Below are 20139 nucleotides of genomic sequence, written 5' to 3'. Positions count from 1 at the left end.
GAACTCTATGACGTCATCAAAATCCAAAAAAATTAATTTTGCTCTATCACATCCAAATTTTATCCAATTTTGATAAATCAAATATGTAATCCTACTAAATTTGGGTCATACTTTTCAAATTTGTGATCAAAATTGACCTAGCTTTAATAGATTTCAATAATGTGGAGTCATGGTCTCGGAATAGAGCACATAAGTGATAGGTAGCGAAAAACTAACATCACAGCTGAAAAAAATGACCCAAAATTAGTGGGTTTCAAAAAAAATTCCAATAAAATCGAATCAAATTTGCCTGTGTTATCAAAAAAATATAATTTTTTAACTTTATGACGTAAAAAATTAATTTGGCTATGTCGCTTTTAAATTTTATCCAATTAGGCTGCCAGTTTTAATAAAATAATAATAATAATAACTAGTCTAAATAATTGGTATATGGCATAACAGTAATGTTTGTTGCATATCAGAAAGAATAAATTTTTAGTATTTCTTCTACACATGCAAGTACATTTAGAGATATGTTATACAAATTGCATATCTTACAAATGGATAAGTGAATTTTCAGATTATCACCACATTCAAATTTTACAAACTGTAATGTTTACTCAAGTTCAAACAAATTTCAAATAAAAACAAATGAAAAAAAATTACCTGAGTCAATTGTATAAATACCATGTATAGACAGTGTTGATTTCGTAATCGTTTGTTTTTTTTACGTCTTGTAAGTAAAGGCGTACAATTTGTAGGTAGCTTCAACTAGTGATTTTCTAATTTAATAAAATTTTACCTACACCAAAATTTTATTCGTAGCATCAATATTTTTAAGCGTTACAAACTTTTGACTAAACTTAGTATGCCTTGATATATTTCATATACACATGGTATAAAAACTTTGGGCTAAACTTAGTATACCTTGATATATTTCATATATACATGGTATAAAAAACTTGGGACTAAGCTTAGTATACCTTGATATATTTCATATATACATGGTATAAAAACACAAAACTGAAATTTCATTGGAAGGTCCTGGCCATCTTGTTCCTGGATGAAAACTTCCTTTATATATCCGTAAAAAAAATACTTCTATTCAAAATTTTATGCAATTCAAAGCCAAGAATTACAGCTAATATTTTTATGATAGATATCCATTTGTCGAAAAACAATATACTCGATAAAAATACATTTAAATCCATGAATTGTTTCTTTACCCTCTTTAATCTATGTTTTTTTTTTTTATTAACCATTTCTAAATATATGTAATCTCCTATTTTTGATAAACTTGAGACTATAAGGTATTAATTAAACTAATTATTTATTTATAGAGGACGTGTGTTGGTTTTATTATATTAAGGATCTAAAAAAAAACTCGATTTTCGAACAACTAATCTTTATTACACTTGCACATCCAGGTCGTGTGAATATTTCACACAAATATTTATTTATTTATTTATATCGGTTTTCAAACAAACAAAAAATACACTTTTAATATTATTTCACAAAATAATCCACCAATAAAATTGAAATTTATAAAAATATAAATTTGAATAAGATCCAAAACTCGATATATTTTGATCGAGAGTCGTCAGTTCAGACCAGTGTTAAAACATAATTTTATCTCAAAACTAAAATAAGATAAAAAAGAATTTTTTTTTAGTTATATATACAGTTTTTATTCAAATTAAAAAAGGTTGTGGAGTCTGCATCACTCTTTATTATGTGTGCATGCTACTGTTGAGAGAGGTCTATCTATATCAGTAAAAAAATATTTTATTTTATAGGTATGTAAGCATACTAAGTTCAAATTTATAAAATAACTTTCGTGTATACATACTTTGATATTGGATGAAGGATAACGGATGAATACTGTATGTGTGTTAGATAAGGAAAGATTTTTGTTATTTGGAGCATATTTTTACCTCTGTATATAGGTTAAAACTTGGAATGTAGAACCTTTTTGTTCGATTCATAAAATAATTGAATCTTACTTATCCCATGATACCAAAAATATCATTTTTGGTAGCAATTCTGTGCGTATGAATGATGAACATCCAAAGGCTCTTGCATCGGTCTTCGGTGTAAATTTACAATACTATAGATGACCAAAGTCTCCAAACGCGCAAAACTCTAATAATTTAGGTTTACAGATATTCGTTGTGTGTGTTAAAGGAGGCTGTTATGACTAATTTGCAATTCTTTACATGTTAATGTTATAGTGAATGTCAAATTAAAATTATTGAAAAATACTAATTAATTAAACTTAATGCATTAAAAATTGTGAAAATAAGAAATCAAATTGCACAAATTATTATTTTTCAAATTTAAATTATTATAATTATTTATTTAAATTTGTGAGACAATAATATTAAATTTTCAATGTGAGTCATAAATGCAATCCAAACAATTATATATGCATCCATACAATTCTATAATTAAAGTAGTGTATCGTAACCATAGAAACGCCTCCAATAAAACTCACACACGGTGCGAAGACGCTCCTGAATAAATGAATTGCTTAAAATTTGATTAGGGAATGTTCATAAAATACGTTCGCATACTAGGGGGAGGGATATCGCTTAGTGTATCAAGGCGTGGTAAGGGGGTGGGAGTGGTAGTCTAAGGACACGCGACATTCGATAAAACGATTTGCTTGTTATTTTAGATATTTATTGCTTTATTGAAATAATAAATATTTTATATTTGTCTAGCTTTCGTGACGTAATCTTCATATTGGATAGTAAAGAGTGTGACGAAGTATCATGAAAGGGAGGAGGGAGTCGTAAATGGAGAAATTTAGCGTGACGTAGCTTATGAACTTACATGTAGATGTACTGATTAAAAACATTAGTAATCAGACCAGAATCCATAGTTGCACAAAATTCGAGAAAAAAATCATTTTCCAAGAATCACCGACGATAATTAATGTAGACTCATTTCAAGTGATTGAATATCTAGAAAAATTCGAAGATAACTTTAAACCATAAACTTGATGAAACTCATTACTAAATTAAAGCAGACACAAATGAACTTAAAATCCAGAATTGAAAAGAATGTTTCCTTTCCTTTCCTTTATCGTTTTTGAGTTATTGTGTTTACAGACGGGCAAATAAACAGATAACCGAAAATGTACTAATTTAGTCGGACTAAACTTAGTATACCTTATATATTTCATATATACATGGTATAAAAATGATTCCTACAAAATATGTCGCATTTTTGACAGGAATTGAGTAAAATGGCATTGAAGAGTTGTATATGTTATTGAATGTATACGATGAAACTAAAATTTTAAGGTTTTCATTTACAAATATGCTTATATCTCGAGAATGAAAAATTATACGGCTATGAAACGTACATCAAATTGGAGGAAAAATGGGAATCTAACAATCATAATGGTTTTCATAGAAGGAATGTGACACGCGTCGGGTTTGGGGCCAAACTTTTTCCTTTTATTGAAATTTCTGATCGCCATGACATCCTTTTGAATCTTAAAGTAAATTGGAATAAATAACCCCTATTCAAGTTCAAATATTGTTTATTTTTAACGAAAAAAAAACATGCCGCGTTTTTATTTTTACGGATTTATTTTTAGTTTTCATGGCATTTTAGTATGTATATAGATGTCATGGTATGTTCAGGTCAGATTTTATGAACATAGCACAGCGGTATACAGTTTATTAGTCACGTGACCAATAGGTTGCATTTGCTTACTCCAAACAAATTTCCATAAGGCACTTCTATATTAGTAAAATTACTGTATATCAAAAAAAAAGACTATAATAAACGAAAACTTTTTCAAATCAACAAAAAATGTATATTAAATGAATAAATTCAATGAAAATATTTATTAATTATCAATTAATAAATAACAATAAAATTTTAATTATGTTTGAGTTTGAATGTGATGTATAAATTTTAGTGTTTTTGACATATGCGAGTTTGAGATAGTGTCCATAAGCAAAGTACAATTTTTTTTTTTTTTTAAATATTTTAATTTCGGAGTCACAAAGGATTTTATTGAAATATTTTTTTTTGGGAAAATGTGGTTTTATCAAATCCAATTCAACCTATTTTGGGTTTGAGGTCGGTTTTTCTATTTTATATGTTTTTATTTACAGGTAAAAATTTTTTCACAAAAATAATGTGACTTCTATCCGTTTTTTTTTTAAGTTTCACCAAAAGCATTGAATTTTGTGTTTTTTTGCAGGATTAGGTTAAAAATTTTATCAAATATTTTGTGTTTTTGTTTTGATTTGTCTGTTGTTTTGAAATGTGAATACAATTCCGTTGAAGTCGTTGTGTTTATGGACACGCCAAAATGATTAAGGATAAGTTAGAGAAATGTGCAGATACCTCGAATAATATTCAAATTAAAGAAGAGCCTACTGCATCCTGTGATTCAACCAGCAAGGAAACAGGTTTGTTAAATTTTTTTGATGTCAAAAATTTTTCTTGTGTTTAATCTTGAATTTGTTTGTATGTTCAAAATAGCTGTTAAAGGTTATGTAGTTTACAAATTCTGAAATTAATGGAAATTTCTTTAAAAACCGGGAAATTTGTATGTTTACATCTTGCTGTTACGTCTGTTAAATCCACATGACTAGCTAGAATTTTTAGACATACAATATTTTAAAATAATCGCGCGATTTAATTTTGCTAAATCACCATGAAAATGGCAGGAGGTTACAATTCCTATGATATTATATTAAAAATTAAATTGGGTACAGTTCGATTAAGTTTCTTGGAATATATTTTTTCTGGAAAAGCACCAAACGTTCATGATTTACCGAAAATTTTTTTATTGGGCTAGTCTTTAAATTTGATTTATCAATAGAGCTGTCATGGAAAAGTTCAGTATTTTCTTAGACAAAAGTAGCTATTCGAGTATCCAGAAAAGTGATTCGCTAATAAATTTTTCTGGGAAAATTAACTTTATATATATCGGAAATTTACATCAAAGCCTGGCAATATTTAAAGTGCTCAGGGTCTTGGAATTACGGGAATAGTTAGGGTTCTTCTAGGGCTCTTTATGCCCGTATTAAAAACCCAAAATCGAGATATACGGAACTTTAAAAGCCACTTAGTGTAAAGAAAAAAGTCCATACGTGGTTTTGAATATTGGAAAAGAGCGTGAGAACAAGTTGGAATCGGATGGGAAATTTTTAGAGATTATTTTTCAATTTCTAGAGTATTTTTACTTAAATCGTGTCCTAAAATCTAGAGCTGAAAATATGTAATTTATTTAGGTGGAAATGAACCTGTTATTCCTAAAAAGGAAGAAGATGCGCCATCGAGTAGCACATCCTCAACGGCAAACGTTAAAGAATCACCAGGAAGTAGAGGTACTGGTACCGTTAGTAATAGACCAAATAGTAGCGCAAATACAAATGGTAAGTCTCACATGCACTCACCGGCACAGAATTTCGTCAGAATTGAATTGCTAAAAAAATTCCACTTTTAACTTTAAATTACTATATCTTATATTTATCCGGGCATCATTCAAAAATTGAATGAGTCTTCTGTGACCAGAATCGGATTAACCATTAGAAAGAGTAAACAACTGTCTAGGGGCCCGCTTGCTGTCAGTTGATGAAATATCTTATACTTACAGAACAGAAGCACCTAGTATGTCCCGAGGACTTTGAACTCGAGTTTATAAACGAGATGGTGCCGTTTAAGTACTTCATCTCAAGAATCTACCAAGGATTCGTTTAAATTGATTTTTGATAGAATTAAAAAACCCGCATCTAAATATGTCCAAATATTTTTCTAAAAGAAACATTGTCGAAAATTTGATGTCCGAAATTGCATGAATGACCTGTCAATCAATATGGTGCCCCAAGGAAAAGGACAAATTTATAACGTAGGGCGGGCGCCACATTAGGGGAGGGGAAACGCATTTTTGCTTTGTCAGTTTATAACCGCCCAAAAAGGGTCGTTCGAAAACGCTCCATAGCGCTTCTTTTTTTTTCTTATAGAAAAGAACAATCTTGTTCAATAGAAATATCGATTTTTATGCAAAATAAATTTTACACTCGGCGATCACTTTTTAAGATTATGATCTGTCGAATAAGCTGTATTTGGTCAAGAATGGATCATTTTTTGTGAAGATGCAGGTTTTTGAAATTACGTAAATTTTTTTTGATAATTCTATCTTGATGAAATTTTGTCCCAGTGAGTGTAGCTCAAAACACCGTGTACCAAGGAAATATAATGAATTATTTTAAATTAACAGCTGGTCCAACAACGAATGGAAACAACACAAATCCAGTATGTCCCACAACGAGTGCTCCACCTCCGATGGGAGTTGGACATCCAGGATCATTACCACCAGTAACTGATCCAGCCGACGTGACAAGCATATTAGATAGTGCACCTGATGTTGTAGTACCTCCAGGTGGACCTGGAGGTATACCCGACGAGACTGTTATAAATGATCGAACCCCATTACCGCCAGACTTACAAACGGATACATTTAATGAGTTAGGCCCATCAAATATGCCACCAAATATGCGGCAACCAGGAATGATTCAGCCGCAACAATCGCATAATATTCGACCATCTCCAAACGGTATTCAACCCCTAGTCAGTAATGTTATAAACAAGACTCAACAAGCCACCGGCGGTAATAATATGGAGGTACAATATATGCAACAACAGAGTCAAATTTTTGTATTCTCGACGATGCTTGCCAATAAGAGTGCCGATGCAGTCTTCCAAGGACACTTTCAGTCCATTATAGCGTATCATTGTGCTCAACCTGGTACGAAGAAATATTTTGAGAAACATCCGCTTAAGTTGACACAATTTCATCGACAAAATCCCGCACAATGGTTAAATGGTCTTGCAATGATGAAGAATAAAGGATGTGCTCGTGGTGGAGGTAACATGGGCGGTGGTGGACCACAACAAGGACCACCCGGTGGTATGCCTGGTATGCCTAATTTTCCACCAAAACCAGGCGGTGGACCGATGGGTATGGTGGATAGTTTTCCAGGACACGATGGAATTGTTGACGATATTGCGTCGTTGCAAGAATCAGATGTGCCATGGGAACAGGTATATTCACTATTTTTATTTTGGTTATCAGGGTAGAGGGATAAGAAAGTGTTATTTGAATGATTTTATTTTAAGAGATAATTTTTGTGAGTAAATAGTAAATTAATACGAAAAAATAGGGCTAGGTTTACGACAAATCGAAATCCGAAACGAAATTTTAATAGAAGGAAGGGGGGCCCTATAGAACACTTTAACTTGGTACTCAAACAAATTTTGGATAACCAAAAAGTTGAAGTTAAAGGAGATCCCAATGTCACCATAATAAAAAAACTTTATTATACCCTGTATATATGAAATATATATCAAGGTATACTAATTTTAGTATTTTGAGAAATAGAAACAATTTTTTTGGATTTTACAACGAATTTGTGGATTAAATGTCCTAATTGGCTATACGCTCATATTACAAAATTTTGTGGAATGTTTGGCAACTTAAAAATGAGTAAAGCTTTTGTCATACAAGTTTTTTGGCGTCGTTTGATGATCCCGTCAAAAAACCTTGTTATTTTTGAAAATGTAATTAAAGATATTATTAGAGTGGACGTCAACCGATAAAATCGGGAACTATTATGGAATTCTGGAAAAAATATTTATGGAAATAAAAGAAAAATCAAAAGTTGAATTTTTTTTTGTTTTTATTATGTTAAGTTTGTGTCCCAGGACAATATTTTTTGACAAATTTTTCATCGACAATTTGTTTAATATCTTTTGTAATATTTTACAGCGCCCAAATCATCAAATGGGCATGCCTGTTCCACCAAATGCCGGCCCCGATGGTACTGGACCGTTATCTGATCCTAGTCTAGATGATGCATGTCTTGCAGGCACTTCATCTGCACCTGGTGCTCCTGGCAATGCAAACACTGCATTAATGTTAGGCCATAGCCCTTGTATAACAAGTACAGCACCGACCAGTCCTTCATTGGCTGGTTTAGAGCCATCACTACAAGGTGTTAAAGTTCCTGATGAAGATTTAACGCCCCAACAGCGACAGCATCGTGAAGAACAATTAGCCACATTACGAAAAATGCAACAAATGTTATTTCCTGAAGAAAATCCCGGTGCAATGAATATTGGAGGTAGTATTTCGAATAGATTATCATTTAAAATCAAAATAGTTTTATCATCGAATTTTGATTGATTGAAACAGGACTCTTTTACACATTTTTAAAATCGAATTTAAGCAATTGGTGATTTTATTTTCAAAAAAACTTCTGTATTAAGTAAGAGGGTAGACAATTTATATGTGTGTTGAGTTAGGATAAAGAAAGTACCTTTTTGGGTGGCAACTTCTCAAGTCTCTACCGTTGTTCGCCATTTTTAGTCAAAGTATTTGATAGGGTCATAAACTTGCTCTCACATGGCGCACGAGCCATTGCTTTATATCTTGTAACTTTTATTACGTGTCTCTACCTTTTGTTAAAGACTATTTCCATTCGACGGTTGATATTGTAAATTATGATTCGATTTACACAATTCAAAAAATGAAAACTAATACAATCTCTCGAAAGGAAAAGACAGTTCTTTTTGGTTCTGTAATTTTTTTAAATAAAAAACTATTTTGATTTTAAAACATTTATTGAAACTAATCAAATACAAGGTTTTGAAAATAACTTGTAACAATTTAAAACTGTGAAATTTCATAAATATTTCAACAGATGAACATGACATGGGTGGAAATGCAACGGACACGCCAGGTGGTGGTCCACCTGGTAATTGTCCAGGAATGATGCCTGCGACATCAATGCCTGGCCATATGGAATGGCAAAAATTACAAAATCAATTCTTTGATAATAAAATCAAACAAGAAGGACCAATGGGTCCAGGATTACGTGGAATGGTACCTATGCCACCAGGACTACCACCCGGGTCTGGATCGGTTCTATCACCACAAGTGCCTGGAAGCGGACAAGGTCCTAGGTTACAAGGACCACCGCCACCCTATCATCAAACGCCTCGTTCTGCAAGTGTACCAATTGCATTACAAAGTCCTAGCCCAGCATCTCCAAATAATCCTACATCAAATTTATCCTTACCCTCGCCACGTACATCATCTGCTTTAAATTCACCAGCCGATTCAAATAATCGGCAACAATTTTCGGGATTAAATAGACATTTCAGTGCAACGCAAAGTCCAACATCACAAAGTTCACCATCGGGTCCTAGTGGTGGTCCTCGAGGCACAAACACAATTAGTAATCCAGGGACACCAATATCCTCACATTTTTCACCCAGTGCAACAACACCTGCAACCGATTCATTGACAGCCCAAGCATCGTCCGGGAATGGTGGTACGTCCAGTGAATTTACTGGAGCTGGTGGCCCTGGAGTCGTTACATCGACACATCATGGAGGTAAGTTTTAAATATTATTTCGTTTTTATAAGCTCTTCTAAAATTTTACAAAAAATTAGTGATTTGGGGACTTCTGAATAGCTCCCTTTAAACTAATGTTCGTAAACTTTTGCCGGGGTTATTTCTTATATAAAATAAGAATAACTTTATAAGTAGAAAAATAAATATCAAATTTTGCAAATAAATGTCTTTTTTTTAGTGGATGGTATGTTCTGCCGCACACTTCAGTCCATGGCTCAAAAACAACATATGGTAAGTGGATTACCTCCTGGTTCTACCGACATCTCAGGAAGTCCTAATAAGGAACCTAATTTAATGCCTGTGCCGTCCCCACAGCAGATACAGTACTGCAACACATTCGAGGGTCAAGAACTCACAATTCAGAAGCAGCCAAATACAAGCCTGAAAGATAGAAACATCACATCACCACCGTAAGCTAATATTATTTATTTCTTTAAAATGTAGATATTCTTGTAAATCTTATCAGTTATGGAACATGGTGAGCTTCGTAAAGGATTGAACCTAAAAGCTCAAGTCGAATAAAATGATTACGTGAAATGTGCATTAATGAACCCCAAATTTTTAGCTTGAAGCATCTTTCTCGATAACACTTATTTTTCGAGTTTTGAATACATGTCTAGTTAAAACCCGTATATTTGTCTTAATTTTTAGACTTATGCACTATTCGCTCCGAGCGTGAATTTCGTTTCCATGACAACGATACACTACTTTAATTATAGAATTAATGGATGCATATATAATTGTGTGGATTGCATTGAAAACTTACATTTAAAATTTAATATTCTTGTTTCACAAATTTAAATAAATAATTACGATAATTAACATTTGAAAAATAATATTTGTACAATTTGATTTCTTATTTTCACAATTTTTAATGCATTAAGTTTAATTAATTAGTGTTTTTCAATCATTTTAATTTGACAGTTTCTATATCATTAACATGTAAATAATTGCAAATTAGTCATAACAGCCCACTTTATCTCCAAAATTTTTCACTTAAAGCGCTGGCATCGATTTTATTATCCCTACCATGACTACGCACACAACGAATATGGTTGTGTTATAAATCCGTTTAATAACCCCCCGAAACGCTACTTTCGTAAATGAGGCGGTAAATTAATTACACTGTCGTCGCTTGGATAAGAAAGAAGTAACAGATTTCACCCACATCATAAAATTATTTGTATAACCGGATGTAGTTTAACAAATAAATAGAGATGAAAAAGTGTGTCACAACTGGTCTTTTTATTGTTTATGGATTTTTTTTCCGCGACAATAGGAATGATCGCCGAGTTTCGTATTGCCCAAAAAGACTTTGTTTGCTGCATCAGCCTTTCATCTATTTTATCCTATATTTCTATAATAATAATAATTCATAAGAGGGGTTCCGCAAATAGGTACTCCTCTTTGCCCTGCTTGAAAACAACCAGCCACCCGAAGGAAAGACGTCTCCGGGTAAGAGATGCTATTTTAAGCAAATGAAGCTATAGGATTCTATCAAGGCCAGACGCCATGCAGGAAACCCACAGCTTTTCCGCTGGGATTTCTCCCTGGATTCAAAATTTCCGACTCTGACGACTCTGATTTTAAATTTGATGCCCTGTAAGTTTCTGCAGATACAAATAACATGTATGGAGGTTTCATCGTCCTCTATGCAGGCCCTACAAGTGGTATAAACAGGGATCCCCATGTTATTAAGGTGGTAGTTCAATCGATAGGTCCTGTCAAGAGTTCCACCACTCTTTTTAACTGTGCTCTAGTGTGTTTTCAGGCGAGCGAAGTCCACAGTCCCTGCTGTAGTTATACAGCTCTGATATAGGTAATAGATATCACTTTTTGGAAACTAAAATCTACTAAGCCTAGTCTGTCGTTAGTAGTGATATTTACTTCCGATCTCAAATGCATGTACTTAGTGTTTATTTCATTTATTATTTTCATTATTAGTCCTAGAATGTGCTTAGTTAAGATTAATTAAGGTCCAATTTAGAATTATGGTATCGATCATATTGATGATCCGACGTATGTCTGGGTCCGAAACTTTGGACCTAAGCGTTTTGGAAAATTATTAATCTTTTGTGACTAAATTTTAACTAATTTGTACCAAATTTTGTGTCATATCTTGACAAGCGAACATCGGCCGTTCAAAACAAACCTGATTATCGTTATTTTTGGATCAAAATTACCTTGGAAGATGATTTTCAGTATAATTGACAGTAATACTTTTTTATATTTTTCGTAATTTTTCAAAGGGGTACTACGCTTAAAAAAATCGTAAAAATTCGATGAAATTAATTTTTCTCTAATTTGGACGAACGAATCGTTTTAGACTAATCTGGCGAAAACAGTGCCGCCAGTTAAAATTCAATTTAATTTGTGCTTCAAAGATAATAGCGATGAAATTGAAAATCGCAAGGATCGAGGGCTTGATATTCGGTTCGGGAAAGTTGGACGTTAAAAAAAAACTGATATTTGTTGTTTATGGGTCAAAATTACGTTGGAAGATGATTTTCACCATAATCGAAATCAAAATTTTTTTCCTTTTTCGCAATTTATTAAAGGCTATCCCTTAAAAAAATTGGAAGAATTCGGGGAATTTAATTGTTCTTCAATTTGGATAAAAAACATAGTGTTATACCAGTTGAGACCTGGTGAAAACAGTGGCATCGGTATAAATTTGATTTCATTTGTGGTTCTTAAGATATCGGTCCTCACATTGATGAAATTGAAAATCGTAAGAATCGAGAACCGGATATTACGACCTGGCGAAAACGATGCCACCAGATTAAATTCGATTTGATTTGTGTCTCTTAAGATATCAATCCGCGCAGCTATGAAATTAAAAATCTTTAAAATCGAAAGCTTGATTTACTTTCTAAAAATCTTTTTTCGATAAATAAATTTGATGGATATTTTAGCGCAAGCAATCGATCAAAGAATTTAATTTATGAAATTTCTAAAATGTTTTAAAAACAAAATTTAAACAAAATTTATTTACAGGTCATTAGAAAGCGGATTTCCGGGGGAAATGTGTTCTGGAGGTGGAAATAATGGTACCAGAGTGTCTGCTCCAAATACACCATTAACGCCATCATCAGTGGACATGGGTCCACGTTTTCCAATCAACTCATCAAACCCACAATCTGATTGTTATCGACTTCCAGCACCCAGTCCAAATTCAATTGACTCAAAGAATCCACGACCAAGTCCCCAAGCTCCCGGTAACCCACGACCGCCTAATGATCCAAACAACATGAAGTCAAACAATCCTGATGCGAATAATGTCAGATTCTCAAATGCAAGTCCTCTCGATGGTCATAATCGATATCCAATTATGGGTGTTGGTGGATCTCCAAATGCGTTCGCTCAGCAACAACAACAGCAACAACAACAACAACAACAACAACAACAGCAGCAGCAGCAACAGCAGCAACAACAACAGCAGCAGCAACAACAACAACCACCCGGTGCGAAACCAGGTGGTGGAAATATGATGGCTGTTTCACCATCTGGAAAACCGAACGATATTCCAATATCCACATCTGGACAACGCGCAGACAATGTACCTTTAAATCCAAATAGTAACAATGGTTTGCCAGGAAATCCAAAAGGATCACATTTCGATCCAATTTCATCACTAGCACAAATGAGTCAATTATTGACCAGTACAAGCTCTCTAAATGGTCAACCCCCTGGTTCAGGTCCAAGTATGATGCCATATGGGGGTGTAAATGCATCACCAATGGATATGGGTCGTCCAGATATGGGTTGTGTACCAGATTTGGATGGTGGTATGATGGGAATGGGCCCCGGTGGACCACATGTATATAATTCTGGTGGTATTGGATCCCCAAAAAATATGCCATTCATGTCACCACAAAGAATAATGCGACCGAATATGGGACAAATGCCACCGTATAATGGTACAAATGTACAAGTGAAAGCAAGTGCCCCGAACACCATACAGTATTTACCTGCACGACCACAAATGGGTCCACAAAATCCGCGTGGACCACCAAGTTTAGAATTTTTACGTTTCGCCAATCCAAACATGGATGGTAAAAATATAGGTGCTCAAAATATGCAATATTTCCCAGGTTGTGGACCCAATAATAATATGGGTCATATGGATGGAGGCGGTGGACCTATGCATAACGATGGAATTATGGCAAGTTTAATGAACGGACCACCGATGATGGGTAAAATGGGACCCATGTCTGGAGGAATGGTACCCCAAGGTATGATGCCTATGGGAATGGGAGGGGGTCCTAACATGAGAAATCCTGGAGGTCCGGGAGGTTTACGACCTGGTATGAACCCTTCAATACGAATGCATGGTGGAATGGGGGGCTTTGATCCGACTGGTTTAGGTGGCGATGGTATGTATCCACCATCAGGTCCGGGGGGTCCACAAATGTTTGGTCCCGGAATGGGTGGTCCTAAAGGACCAATGGGACGCGGTATGTGTGCACCAGATGCCAGTCAACCGTTACCACCATCCGTTGGACAAACCAACGCGTACAAGAGTTCACCGTTCGGGGCGGGGGCAACAACAGCTGATCCAAATTATGCACAACAATTTCATAATTTTCAACAACAATTGTATGCGACAAGTACTAGAAGCCAGTTGAATAGTCAAGGACCTGGACCACCTCAAGGTCCTCCACAAGGTGGTCCACCGGGTATGTATTTTATGTCAAAATGACTCATTGTGACATCATCAACGCGAACTCATAGACAATACACTACGATTCAAAAATCTCGCAATAATTATGATCAACAAATTTCTATATGTTTTAAAATTTGTGAATTTAAGTGTTATATAAATATTATACATACTCAAGCAATTATTTAAGCTCTACAAAAAAAAAAAAAAAACAAAAGAAAATCGGAAAAACAAAAAAAAAATTAAAAAAAACGAAAAAAACAAAAAACAGGACACACAAAACACAAAAAACTTGAACATACAACAAAAAAATCAGATGGATTAACTTGTAAAATTTTCTAATTAATCAAAAAACAAGAGAAAATTGAGTAGTTTATAAATAATGTTAATAAAAAAAAAAAAGAAAAACAAAAAAATATTTACTTTTAAATGTAAAACAAATGAAAATTTGAGAAAAACAAAGAAAATCGATATAAAAATTTTCGGCGCTAAATAACTACTAGTACGTCCCTATCATTAACTGCTTCCCACCCCTGATTTTCCTTCATTGTTTAACCTATTTTTTGTTTCTTTTTACTCAAAAAATCAGACGCATAAAAAGTTGGGTACAGATTTTAATATTTTCCGTTAAAAGGTCCAACTTTGAATTCTTGAGCCAAATGCTCTTTGCAGAAAATCATTTTGATCATTTTTCGGTTTTATCCCTTCGATTATTATCACCAGTATCAGTAAAACATAATCTTTCGCCATTTTTTTTTATATATTATCCATGGAGGTTAGAGAGGAGAACGATCGCTGTAGGAAATAGTGTCCCAGAAATACGGTCAAAATAAGTGAGGCGCTGCGATCGCTAAGTTGTTTCAATAAAAGCGGGCTGTTGTTAAATTTGTACATTATGCAAATAACTTTATATACTTATACACATAAACAGCTAACTTCGCAGATACTACTTACCGAGGACAGCGCGGCTGGTGGCTGAAAAATGAACTATAAATTCTACAAATTTTCAGGTACAGACGAACTAATGCTTTAGCGCGTAGCGATCGTTCTCCTTCTCTCTAACCTCCATGGTCTCAAGTGTTCACAGAGATTGAGGGGAGGGTAGTGTAATCACTGACTGAAATTTTTCTAATCTTGAGAGTTCTGTGTTTTTTAAAGGAATTTATCCAAAAATATTATTTTTGGGTCAATAATATCTGATTGCAACACTTGGACCAAAAGCAGAATACGCTTTTGATCGTCCACTGGCTACAAAATTAAACTCATACTTTTTATGCATTTTATTGATTTTTTCTTTTATTTTTGAAGCCCATTTTAAAATTTAATTTAACTTTTCATCATTTTTTTGTTTTTTTTTTCTTTTTTTGGAAAATTCATTTTTCATTTATATTAAAACAATCGTCCTCATTTTTAATTTTGAAAAATTTTTTTAATTTATTATTTTATTGACTCAAAGAGTGGCCATATTATGTTTATTATTAACAATTTAAATTTGTTTTTTACATGGAGGGTTGGGAAATTTTAAGAACGTCAAAAAACTATTTCAAGTAAATTTGAATTTAATATAAATGCCATCTTACGGTTGTATTTATTACTTTATTATGTATAATTTATTATTAGTTTTTGAATACAATCAAAATTGGTTATATCGACATTGAAGGAATCCTACAATTATGGTCGTTATAAGCTATTTGTACATTTTATCTCTCTAGAATAATTATCTTCTGAGAAAAATGTCACTAGAAGTTATTTTGGCGGATCTGTAATTGAAAATCATCTTTCTCCGAGGACAAATGAAAGCGTGGCTGTCAAAAAACAAGCTAGAATAACAAAGATCTGAAGTTATCTTCTAGAGAAACATATTTTCAAAACTTTATCTGAAATGATTTAAGACCCCGAGCCTTTGACAATCCAGGTTGTGTTTTGAAGATCGAGCTTTCATTTTTTCCTTGGGAAAGGATGATTTCTAGTGAAGTTATTTCCTATAAAAGAAAACTGTCTTTTACAACAGTTATCCCTGAAATTAAGACCCTATTATAGTTTAAAAGATTCAAAATAAAGCGAATACGGTATAAAATTAACTGAATAATGTTCATAAAAATTATTTTGGTCGTTATAAACGATTAATTATTATATTGGTTGGTCACTATAAGCGATATGTTGTTTTAACCGATGTTGTTATTGATATTTACTGATTTATTTACATTTAGATTCAGTTAAGATGTTATCAATTTATCGTTATAAGCAGTGTCGTTATAACCGATTTTGATTGTATTTATATTGTTGGTCAGTGTAACTTATTTAACTCTGATTATTTGGAGTTTTATTTTTAAATATAACGGACATTTTACTTAGTTGTATATAAATGCAATAGATGGTTCTGTTAGATAGGAAATTCGATAAATTACGTTCCCAACCCTGGAACTAGATGGAGAAATCATGAAGGAATATGATTATGATAATTTTTTATGAATCTTTCAAATTGGAAACCGACATATTTCTAGTCGGAAATCTAATTTTCTTTTAGTTAAAAATTGTTTCGAATTTGTCAGTGTTTAGTGGGTAAAAAGTCAGGTAAATCAAGTTTAGTCACAAAGTCAAAATCAAAAAATTTACTAAACAACGCTGATGAATATACCTTTATAAAATTATATGGCTTTCATCTGCGTTTTCATTAGACGAACCTATTTTTGGTTTTATCTGATTCGATCACCTGACTTGATGGCGATCAATCTGGAAAATTTGGAAAAGTCACATGATTTTGAGATTTTGGAATAGTAAAATACTAAAATCTAACTTAACAGACTTGATTATCTTTATTATCTTTAACCACAAAATCTTCTGAGTTCGATTTACCTTAGCGAATGTTTTTTTTATCAGAATATTATAATAATAAAGATTTCTGTAATTTTCGAATAGAAGAATTTAAAATTCTCCAAAACCAGTCAGGAATTTTAAACAAGTTAATCATCACCCTCTGAAATATGAAAATTCATTGGGGATCAATTCTCAAATTAAGGATTTTAAACCTGACAGCTATTAAGACTAATCGAATAAATTAAATAGCTTTATAATTAGGCTTTATTCTTCGATAATTTTTCGTTATAAATTGTTCGATCTAAATTTCAGACTGAAATACTATTTTATGAAAATTTTTAAGAAAAAAAAATGGTAGTTTTAATTATTGATTCTATTTTTAATTTTGTAAATATTATTAATTATTGCAAGAAATTAATTTGGCCACCCTCTGAAAATGAACTATTTTTAGAGAAAATATTGTTTAAAATTCAATTAATTAATTAACGAATTACACAATGCTATTAATTATTAATGGTTTTTCTTCTTTTTATTTTGTAATATAAACATATTTTTGAAAATTTTAAACATTATTTTCACCGAAAATATAACCACAGTATAAAAATTAAGAGAAAATATTTTTTATTAAATGTTAAAATTCGATACATAGGATATTCTATTTTTTTTTTCTTTTTTTCATTTTCTTTTTTAAAGGTTATTTCAATTTCAGGTTAAGCAAAAGTTCGTTCGATAAGATAGACCTTTGATGCATTTGAGATAGAAATTGGTTCTTAAATTAGGTTTTATCTAGCGAAGAGTAGTCGTAACCTTAAGATTTTTTCATTTTGTTCTCTAAAATTCATCCCTCGGTCATTTTATCCTTGGAAATTAATCATTCAATAGCCTTTTTCTTAAGTAACGTATCCTCAGAAACTCTTCGAAAAAGGAAAATTTTCATTATTCGTAAAATGTTTAAGTATTTCAATCATAGGAGCCAAAAAACCCATAGTCCAGCTAGTAGAATGCGTAGATATTTCAATCAAATAGTTAACGCAAGGGGGAAAAAACCCGTAGACCCGTACTAACTCGATTCCATTAGAGAGATGATCAATCAGTAGAACTACTGGCTCACTAAATTTACAATTCTCGGTTTATAATTACGGTTTATGAAAATCTCGTACGAAAAATATAAACAATATAAAAAAACAGTATTTTAAAAACAGACAACAACAAAAAAAAACTGTTTTTTTTACCTCTATCTTCAAACAATAAACAATAGTATGACTGGACTGGATGCATAGTTTCGGATATCTCCCTGTGAAGTACTACTTTCTCAGAAACTGCGCCTCTAATCGTCTAATGAACACGATTTTTGAATTTTTTGGGTCAAAATTACCTTATGTACTGAGTTTTATCGATTTTGGAAACCAAAAACAATTCTCGAATTTTTCGATTTTTTTCTAAGGGGTACCCCTTAGAAAAATCGCAAAAAATCGAAAAAATTTTATTGTCTCCAATTTCGACAAAACTCAGTATAAAAGGTAATTTCGACCCAAAAAATTCAAAAATCGGGTTAATTTGATTATTAGATGCATAGTTTCGGAGATATTGCCAAAAATTCACTATGAAGTGCCACTTTCTCAGAAACTGCGCCTCTAATCGTCCAATGAACCCGATTTTTGAATTTTTTGGGTCAAAATTACCTTATGTACTGAGTTTTATCGATTTTGGAAACCAAAAACAATTCTCGAATTTTTCGATTTTTTTCTAAGGGGTACCCCTTAGAAAAATCGCAAAAAATCGAAAAAATTTTATTGTCTCCAATTTCGACAAAACTCAGTATAAAAGGTAATTTCGACCCAAAAAATTCAAAAATCGGGTTAATTTGATTATTAGATGCATAGTTTCGGAGATATTGCCAAAAATTCACTATGAAGTGCCACTTTCTCAGAAACTGCGCCTCTAATCGTCCAATGAACCCGATTTTTGAATTTTTTGGATCAAAATTACCTTATGTACTGAGTTTTATCGAAATTGGAAACCAATTAAAATTCTCGAATTTGACAAAAACTACTGAAAAAATTGATATCCTGAGGAGTCCCGCAATGGTTAGAAGACAAATCTAAGAAGGGCGTTACCAGGTGGCGCGAAGTTGATTTACTAAGAGTAAAAAAAGTATGTGCTGGATTAAAATATCACTCCAGACTAAGTTATTGATTCTAAGTACTCATGAAAATGTACGTGAAAATGAAAATCTCTCTGAAACAATCGAATAAAAGAGGCCTTTTCTTTCAAATTTTAAAATGTACAAAATTAGTTTTATTGGTAATGATGGTAAGTCATAACTTTTTAAAAAGTACAATTTCTCAGTTGTGAATAGCTTTTATTAACTGATAACTCAATTTAATTTTCTGAATCACTAATTCTATTTGAAGAAAAATAACACACTTGGTACTAATAAATTGTGTTGTTCATATAGACCAGAAATGGCGAACCAATGGCACACGATGCAATGTTTTGGGCACGTCACCGATCACAAAGTTACATTGTGGACTACAATTGCCATTTTGAAACAAATCACAATTATTTTTTCATTTCAGAAGCATTTCATTTCGATAGTAATAAATAAATTACTTTCGAAAATATTGAATGGATTGCTGATAATTAACTAACTTCAGGTAAGACTTAAGCATGTGATTATATTTGAAGTATTAAATTCAAGGTAAGTAAATAATTCAATTACGCTACCCTCGAATTCGATATATAATATTAGTGATGCGGCAACTACGGATCATCGGCATTCAAATCTGCATAATATACGGATACGATTTGGATCTTAATTTTAACCAGCTCAACAAATTTCCAAAATAAAAATATCGTTTGGAGAATGTGCTGACTAGTTTTGATCTGTATCCACGGATTAATTAAGAAGCTGATAATTAAGTTTTATCTAATTCTTATTTCATAAATTTTTGTTTAAACATCGTAAAAAACCAAATCGGACAAAAAATCATAGAAGTTATCGAATAAGACATGCAAGCGTTAAAACTAACACACTTGTTATAGTAATAAATTGTGTTGTTCATGTAGACCAGGAGTGGCGAACCAATGGCACACGACACAATATTTTGGGCACGTCCAAGATATGACCCATACTAGCAGCCCAAAAATTTTCACGATACCTACGCCTATGATTTTCCACATGATACCTACGCCCATTGTGATACCTACTTTTCGCTGACTATATTTTAG

At 32.6% G+C, this 20139-nt stretch overlaps 1 protein-coding gene across 2 annotated transcripts; it reads left to right on the top strand.

Moving 5' to 3' along the window:
* The first annotated feature begins 4001 nt into the window (after positions 1-4001).
* Positions 4002-14264, top strand: LOC123302161 (protein BCL9 homolog). Of its 2 annotated transcripts, XM_044884988.1 has the most exons (9): positions 4002-4112; positions 4202-4412; positions 5241-5384; positions 6230-7053; positions 7778-8132; positions 8712-9407; positions 9607-9659; positions 9744-9838; positions 12426-14264. In XM_044884988.1, the coding sequence occupies exons 2-9, from the start codon at positions 4313-4315 to the stop codon at positions 14128-14130; spliced, it is 3972 nt and encodes a 1323-aa protein (XP_044740923.1). In that variant the 5' UTR covers positions 4002-4112; positions 4202-4312; the 3' UTR covers positions 14131-14264. The 2 variants fall into 2 exon arrangements, with proteins under 2 accessions (XP_044740923.1, XP_044740922.1); XM_044884987.1 differs by having other exon boundaries at positions 9607-9838.
* The last annotated feature ends 5875 nt before the right edge of the window (positions 14265-20139 follow it).

This window comes from Chrysoperla carnea, chromosome X (assembly GCF_905475395.1).
Source record: "Chrysoperla carnea chromosome X, inChrCarn1.1, whole genome shotgun sequence".
NCBI classification, from domain to species: Eukaryota; Metazoa; Arthropoda; class Insecta; order Neuroptera; family Chrysopidae; genus Chrysoperla; species Chrysoperla carnea.
Note: the sequence above shows the minus strand (reverse complement) of the source record. Positions and strands in the feature narration are given on the sequence as shown.

Coding starts and splice junctions, on each gene's coding strand:
- LOC123302161 (XM_044884987.1), top strand. CDS start 4,313: ATGATTAAGGATAAGTTAGAGAAATGTGCAGATACCTCGAATAATATT. Junction 7,054..7,777: donor CAGATGTGCCATGGGAACAG/GTATATTCACTA, acceptor AATATTTTACAG/CGCCCAAATCATCAAATGGG. Junction 9,839..12,425: donor AGAAACATCACATCACCACC/GTAAGCTAATAT, acceptor ATTTATTTACAG/GTCATTAGAAAGCGGATTTC.